Source organism: Ochlerotatus camptorhynchus, unplaced genomic scaffold (genome assembly GCF_037179485.1).
Source record: "Ochlerotatus camptorhynchus isolate MF236.1 unplaced genomic scaffold, CSIRO-AGI_Acam_v1.1 ptg000525l, whole genome shotgun sequence".
Taxonomy (NCBI): domain Eukaryota; kingdom Metazoa; phylum Arthropoda; class Insecta; order Diptera; family Culicidae; genus Ochlerotatus; species Ochlerotatus camptorhynchus.
In genome coordinates this window covers 140,457-148,138 of record NW_027041009.1, presented here as the reverse complement: position 1 = coordinate 148,138, position 7,682 = coordinate 140,457, and the positions used below count along the sequence as shown (strand labels likewise).

The 7,682-nt window shown below is 36.0% G+C and overlaps 1 protein-coding gene across 1 annotated transcript; it reads right to left on the bottom strand.

Annotated features, from left to right (window-relative positions):
- Positions 1 to 1,915: 1,915 nt before the first annotated feature.
- Positions 1,916 to 2,736, bottom strand: Hsc20 (iron-sulfur cluster co-chaperone protein HscB-like protein, mitochondrial). Its single transcript, XM_065236075.1, has 2 exons — positions 2,480 to 2,736; positions 1,916 to 2,422 (listed from the first exon to the last, which is right to left on the bottom strand). Exons 1-2 carry the CDS (start codon positions 2,657 to 2,659, stop codon positions 1,922 to 1,924), a joined length of 681 nt encoding a protein of 226 aa, XP_065092147.1. The 5' UTR covers positions 2,660 to 2,736; the 3' UTR covers positions 1,916 to 1,921.
- Positions 2,737 to 7,682: the final 4,946 nt, after the last annotated feature.

Sequence of the window (7,682 nt, the reverse complement as noted above, 5' to 3'; positions counted from 1 at the left end):
CCACTATATCACAAGAAATTGCGAGTAACTGAGTGGAATGGAGATAAGTTAAGCATTGGGTACAGGACCAAGTCTCCCCTGGGTGGTGCCAAAAGATGAGCGCAATAGAATCATCAAGTTGCCATAAGGCACGGAATGAGACTATTGCATGGCTGGGTAGTCAAAGTCTTCCATTCGTTAGTCATTTCAGGTGGATTAGAACAGGTTTAGGTTTAGGGTGGGCGTTGGCCAGATTTGGATTTTTCAGATGTAATCCTGGATAGGACCCTGTCATTGAACGTCGCGTGAAAGTGGAACTTAATGAAGGCCTAAGTACTTTTTCGTAGTTTTTAGTTTTCGGATTTGAAAGATCGTCGGTTACAGTGGCCTGCTTACTGAGCAGAAAAACGCGGTCCCAGGTCCTTGCATATCAAAGAGATTTATGGTAAAATCGCTTGTGTATCGTGTATTTTGCGAAACTCGTTGTTGTCGTTGGTTTCGGGTTTGAATGGATACACAAATTTGAGCAACGGTATTATGTGATATGAGGGGCTCGGTGGCCTTAGAGCAACCGTTTTTGCTTACTGAGCAGAACATCATGAGTCTAATCTCAGGCCCATCCACATTCAAGATTCGTCAATCGTTTTATTTGTTAATATGACTACATGGTAATAACAGCAACTCGGTGATTAAAAAGGTGCTCGTCTGCCTAGTGGCAAACGTTTTTGCTTACTGAGCAGAAGACCGTGGGTTTAGTCCCAAGCTCCTTCGCGTTATATGATCGTTAGGACATCAATTCAGCTTATCGTTTACCAAAACGAACCCTGCTGCAAACCCAACCCTCTTATCCAACATCCCAGTGATTCCTCGTGGAAGTGCAGAGGTGTTCTCGGCTTCCATCAAAGCGAGTGTCATGTCAACACAATCCTTCCCATTCCTTTCTTGACCTGTGTTCGGACGCGGCCGGCGCTGGTATTGCCTAATTTAAGATCACCAGTTTTTACACATTGAGGATGATTGCTAGTCCCAAGCATCATCTATTGGTTCTCTGTGTAATTACAGCTGATCTGGCAGTAACAGAGTAGCAACCGTACTACTAACTCAAGGTATCTTTCAAATAAGCTTCAAAATTGTATTGTTTTTTTTTATCAAATGTTAAATTCAGTCCTCTATATCCGTAATACGCGCGCGAGGCTCAAACCTTTGTAGACTACTTTTTTTTAATTAATCTACTATTAAATCAAATATTAAAAATCCATCATCACCCTCGTGGCGAACAGAAATAGTTTTTGCAGTGCTACAATAATTATTAAAAAGTCGTTATGACAGCTATCCATATAAAATAATCCGTTAGAGATAACTTCGTCAAGATACATAATTTGTCAATTCATAAAAAAAATCACTGGATAACTGTTCAAAAGACAGTTTTAACGTGTGAAATGCAGTGTTTTTTTTAAATTCTGTAAGTGTTGCTAAACGTTTGATGTGTCTAGGCATCGAATTGAAAACATTTATTCCTTTATAATATTATGAATTTTGTGAAGCACAAGTCAAGAAATGTGGTGTTCTTATTTCAACCGCGTTTCTAGTATTATATGTATGAAATTCACTTCCGCTTTCAATTCAATCACACAAATATCGAGGCAGCAAACCGTTAACTACTTTAAAAATGAACACCATAGTCAAATATACAATTCTTTGCTTCACCGACAACCATTGTATAAGGCGTCTAACATCAAAGTTGAGGAAGTGAATCTATTACATCTCAAAATTAAACGCATTATTTTATTCTGCAAGCGCTGTAATCTCGATATTTGTGTTGCATTGGCCAGAAATAAAAAGGAAGGGCAAAAGTTAAGATGAGGAGATGGAAGCTCTAGTTTAGAGTATGGTCGAGCAAGCTTACATTTCCAAGAACAATAAGAAATAGTCATGGTGGACACTACTTTAAGCTATATTTTAACAACTTTTCCTTAACAACATTTTCAATATTCAACAGATACTTCAATCGAATCAAATTTTCCTTGGCTTCTTCCAAATTTTTCTCCAGAAAACTTTCGTTCAATTTCTTGTATAGCTCATCGATATCAACCTTCAGGGTTTGGGCGATTTCGTCTAAATCTTCATAATTTGAAGCCTCTACCACCGCCTCGTTCCTATCCATCATGTCCATGAGAAACTCAGAATCAACAGAAGTGTTTTCTTCTGCTATTTGAATTCCATTTTGCTTGAGTATATATCTGCCTCGTTGCAAAGGCGTGTTTAGTGTTTTGTAGGCCTTGTTTACTAGGGAGCTCCACTCAAGAGAGTTATTTTTCTCCACGCTTGACATTTGGCTGAACTTGTCGGGATGAAGCACGCTTTGTAACCGTCGAAAGTTCGATGTCAACTTTGTCAAGTCCAGGTTGAATTCACTGGATACATCTAGTAGTTTGAAGTAATCCTAGAAACAAATTATGGTACTGAACTGAAGAAAGCTGTGCAATAGAAAATGTCTTACCACATCCTCAATCTGTTGGAGCGATCCACAAGAAGCACAGAAAAAATTATTTTCCTTCACCAATGGTTTTGCGCAGCTCCAGCAAACTTTTACACTTGAACAAAATGTTTTGCTATTGGATGCGTTATTTCGAGAATGCATCACGAAAGACAAATGGCGCATTATTGCTGAACGAATCATATCAATTTCGATAGAAACACACTTTCTCTGGTGGATAACCGATAAGATGCAACGAAATGACTACAAATTGCACAACAGCACCAATGAAATAATAAAAACAGCTGATTTTCTTATCACTCAAAACACGAAGCTTTACCCAGCTTCACCCAGTAACCACAGGCTATTCATTTTAGGAGAAACATGTCAGAAGGGTATACACGGAAAGACGAAACAACTCAAAATCGAGATAAAAAGTACTTAAAAATAAGTAGTCCGCCAACACTACTGTTTTGAGTGAAATTTTGTTCTCATTTATGAGTACTTTAAACTCAATCTCGTAGCACAGACAAACAGACATAACACTCGCAAGTTGTTCATCGAACAAGCATTTAACGGTCAATTTAAAAGTATCGTAGTTGGTAGTATCGCCACCTGTGGTGCGCATAGTTAATTCCCTTGCATTTGACGTTTACACACTACCGCCATCTGTTCAGCGTACTACCCACCACAGTGTATTCAACAGATGGCGGTAATGTTTTTGCGACGATGTTTTACAGCGAGGCATATTCAATGTGTTATGTCTGTTTGTCTGATCACTTACTTTTCGTTAATTGTACTCAAACAGTAGTCTTGAGAGAGTTCTTTATTTGCGAACTTTTTATCTCGATATTGAGTTGATTTGCTTTCCATGCTACGAAAGTATCCAAAATCAAGTGTTACGTTTGCACTTCATTTTGGATGAAAAATCGTAATGTGCGCCATGTTAATTTCAGCTTTGTCGTTTACCAAAAGCTGCAGTTATTTAAGTGAAAACATGTTAAATTAGTGAATTTAGTGTCTCAAACTGTACGGAATTAAGTAATAGGTACACTAATGAAGGTCATAAACTAAACTATAGTTCTATTCTAGATCTCCATACAGACCAAAAATGTCTGGAACCTGGGGAGTGTCATTCGTCATCCCTGCATTATTAGGTCGGACTAGAGTCGGTGTATAATGAGTCACGCCAAGAGAAAAACAGTTGAACTCGCATCACGGTTTCCGAAGGATTCCCTTTCTTTTCACTTGGCAACAGAGGACTTCTACATCAACTTTAAATGACTTCTAGCGAGAACCAAAAATAACGGCTGTAGTGAATCATAATATCAGTGATTTTGTCAAATTATCTTATCAAAAAATAGTAGAAATTCTCATTACTGATCAAAACCAAACGTATCCCATGACCATTTAATGCTCGCTGCGTGTTTATGATGATTTCTTCAATTTTATTTTATATTTCATTGCAATACCTTTCGTGGACCTTTCATAGCATCGTAATGTTTATTTACTTTGCACGATAGGTAGCCGATTTGACAGTTCAATAGGTAGACTTGGCTTCACTCTTGGCGTGACTCATTATACACCGACTCTAGGTCGGACAAGACCTCAGACAATACAGTCTTTTACGAGGGGCAATTCACTGCTCTCGAGAATGAATCGAAAATACGTTAATGAAAAAAATACACAAAAATTCATCATTACTCCTCATTATTCAAAAAAAATGCAACAAAATACAAAATTCGGAAAAAAATACTAAAATATTCGACGAATAATAAAAATACACGATAATTCGTCATTTGCACGAAAAAATCGAAAATATGTACAATCAAAATGCTGAATTCGAACAAAATGCGTAAATTTATTATACATATTGTGTTTTAATCCGAGCTTGAATCACAAAACAATGCATTAATGAGTAGAATTTCGCCCATTTTTAAGAAAAGTGCCTTAAATCATTTATTAAATAAAAAAAACATTTTGAGTAGTTGTGAGCCACAAATAAGTAACGATAATTCATTAATGCGTAATGTAACAGATGTAGCGTAATGTAACAGATGCTTATTAATGCGTAATGAGCGAGGTAAGGGGCTGTTCATAATATACGTAGACAATTAAGGGGGGGATGGCAATTATTCGCGGCCCATACAAATTTTAAAAATTTTGTCTGGACATTTGTCTACGCAGGTTTATAAGGGGGGGGGGGGGGGGGGGTGAGGAAACCCAAAAAAACTGTCTACGTAGTTAATTAGTTAAGCCTCTTTTCTTTAAAATGGGTGAAATTCTACTCATCAGTGGGTATTTTAAAGTTCACGTGTGTTGTGCATTTGTCAAACAAAACGTCAACATTGTGAGTTTGATCCGTTTGATCCTCGGTTCGAGTGGTAAACATAAACACTGAAATGACAGAATACACTTATATCTGATTTTCAATACATTAATGCATAAAAATACACTTTTATTTTTCTAATACACAAAAAAATACATATGTTCAAAAAATACAAAAAATACATTATTACACAAAATACACGTTTATTCGATAAAAAAATACTTCAATACGTTCATCAATACGTTGGCCTGAATCGAAAATACACAAGTGAATCGCCCCTCGGTCTTTTACGAGCGCAATGGCCTCCATCTGCTGATGATCTGTCTTTAGTGAAGTGCACCATTAACCCAGTATCTGAGAGCAGTGGAAAAGTGAGGGTAAAGCTTTTAGTTTTTTGACTCTGCTTTGCAAGTTGATTGGTTTTTGTATTTTTTTCTCATACCTACCTAATTTCATTATGATACATCTAAGTAAACCACCTGACGTCTTGACAGCCGAGAGTGGAACCAAGGAGTCCCGCATAAACGCGAACCATCACATGACCTTACCGATAACGGTTATAAATTGTTTATAATCCTTGCTAAACTTCAACTGAAATGGTTATGGAACTTTACATGAACGTTTGTGTGATAAAGTTTTAACCTTATGTATTATGGTTTTTTGGAAGCGGACCTTACAAATAATGGGTTGTTAAGAACCATTACCATTGCAAATTCTTGTTTTCTCCATACATTTTCGGAAAGAGAACTATATTAGAACGTTTTTACTTATGGTTTGAGAACATTAATGGTTATGGTTATGGTAGTCAGTAAGGTCCATTAATGGTTTTGTATTATCGCTCAACTTTACGTGAAATATATCGTGAATTGGTAATCAGTAATTTACAGGCAACCAATTCGCGATATATTCCACATAAAGTTGATCGATGTTACAAAACCATTCATGGACCTTACTGGTTACCATAACCATTACCATTAATGTTTTCAAACCATAAGTTAAAAGGTTTTAGTATAGTTTTCTTTCCGAAAATGTATGGAGAAAACAAGAATTTTGAATGGTAATGGTTCTTAACAACCCATTATTTGTAAGGTACACTTCCAAAAAATTATAATACTTAAGGTTAAAACTTTATCATTAAACGTTCATGTAAAGTTCCATAACCATTTCAGTTGAAGTTTAGCAGGGATTATAAAATGTTTTAACCATTTTAGGTAAGGTCAATTTATGGTTCGTGCTTATGCGGGGTTCGCTTCGAACTTACCTCCAGCGTAATCCCCCGGTTAATTCAACATGCCGGATCTCCTCTGGCAATGACCCGGAAATCTTTGCATAGCTAGAAGCTGACCAATACCAGCTAAAAAATTGTAACCTCTCCTTGTTTATAAAAATGTTTACCTGTGTACCACTTTAGAATAAATAAAACTACTGTTCTGTTTATCTAATGCTCAATTATCATACATTATTTGGAAGAAGATCAATTAAAACATTTTTTACAAATAAATTTTAAAAATAAGGACCTGGTTTTAAGTATTTTTTACCCAATATTCACTCTTAACGAAACACTTACATTTGATTCAAAATACTAAAAATTGGATACTTCGCAAATAACTCAATTTTGTCTGGTTGCTGTTAGGTGTCAAGATGAGTACAAAAGACTTAATTTTGAGTTGTTTCGTTTCTCCGTGTAAGAAACGACGATCCAATTCATTGTTTACGTTTTGAGTTAGACCCTTCTGACGTGTTTCCCCTGATTTGTCATAATATTTTAATTACACGGAAAGAAAAAAATCCTCACGGAGATGAAAAACTACCCAAAAATAAGTACTTTTCCCTCAATTGGGTTCTTTTATTTTGAAAAAAATATCGGTTTTTATATATCATTTGAAAGAGCTTCGTTTTCTGAGCACAGCGATATTTTATTCGAACCCACGCACTTCCATCTCGATATTTAAATCAAGATTTAAAGCAAAATAATAACTTCACTGTTTGACACTAAACTGACAAACTGACAGCTCGCTCCCATACAAAGTGACACCGAGGGGCGCTAATAAGGTGAATTTTGCAAATGTAATCGTACTTATTTAAAATAGTTCCAGTGTACCAAAATTGATGAAATTTTGGGTTTGGGTTCCATTTTTAATGCAGATTACGAATATGCATTTACCTCAATACCCTTAAAGAACTCAATTCTGGGGTCTAGCCCAATATCTATCATTGTATGTGATACAAAAACATCCATCCAAATTTACTTTCATAGGTAAAAAATTGTCCAATGTACAGTTTGAAATGATGGGTTCATGTTTGTTCCTTCGGTCATTCGGACTGCCTAACATGATTGGTGCTCATTTTCTAAAGGCGGGGCCAATCTAAAGTTAGGTACTCTACTATGACATCTGTGAAAAGGAATCTAGTATCATGTAGAACAAATCGTCCAATGTAAAACGCTGTCCAGACTGGAGAGTTATAACATGTTAAAACGGTTGTCAAATAATTGCAACACAGAAACGACCATCAAGATAGCGCTATAACATGTTATAACTCTGTAGTCTGAACGTACTATAACACTAATTAATTATGTCATTGAGAAAAATCGTCCAATGTAACATGTCTGATGGACAACTTGACTAGTCAAAACTAGAAATACTAGAAGGAGAGATGAGCGGAGAGAATGTTTTGAGCCAAATGAACTGTCAAAATCTGAGCCAAACGACCATTTCCATTAGAATTTTTCCGAGCATTTCTTATTCTTACTACACACCAAATTTCTTAAATCTTGATCGGTACCTATTTGCTGGATTCGTTCTGTAAAATATAAATTTTACCGAAATCTTTGTAAAAAGTATTGATTTACCAATTTTCCGCAATCAAAACTGCTGAATTTCCGTAATTTATATAAAT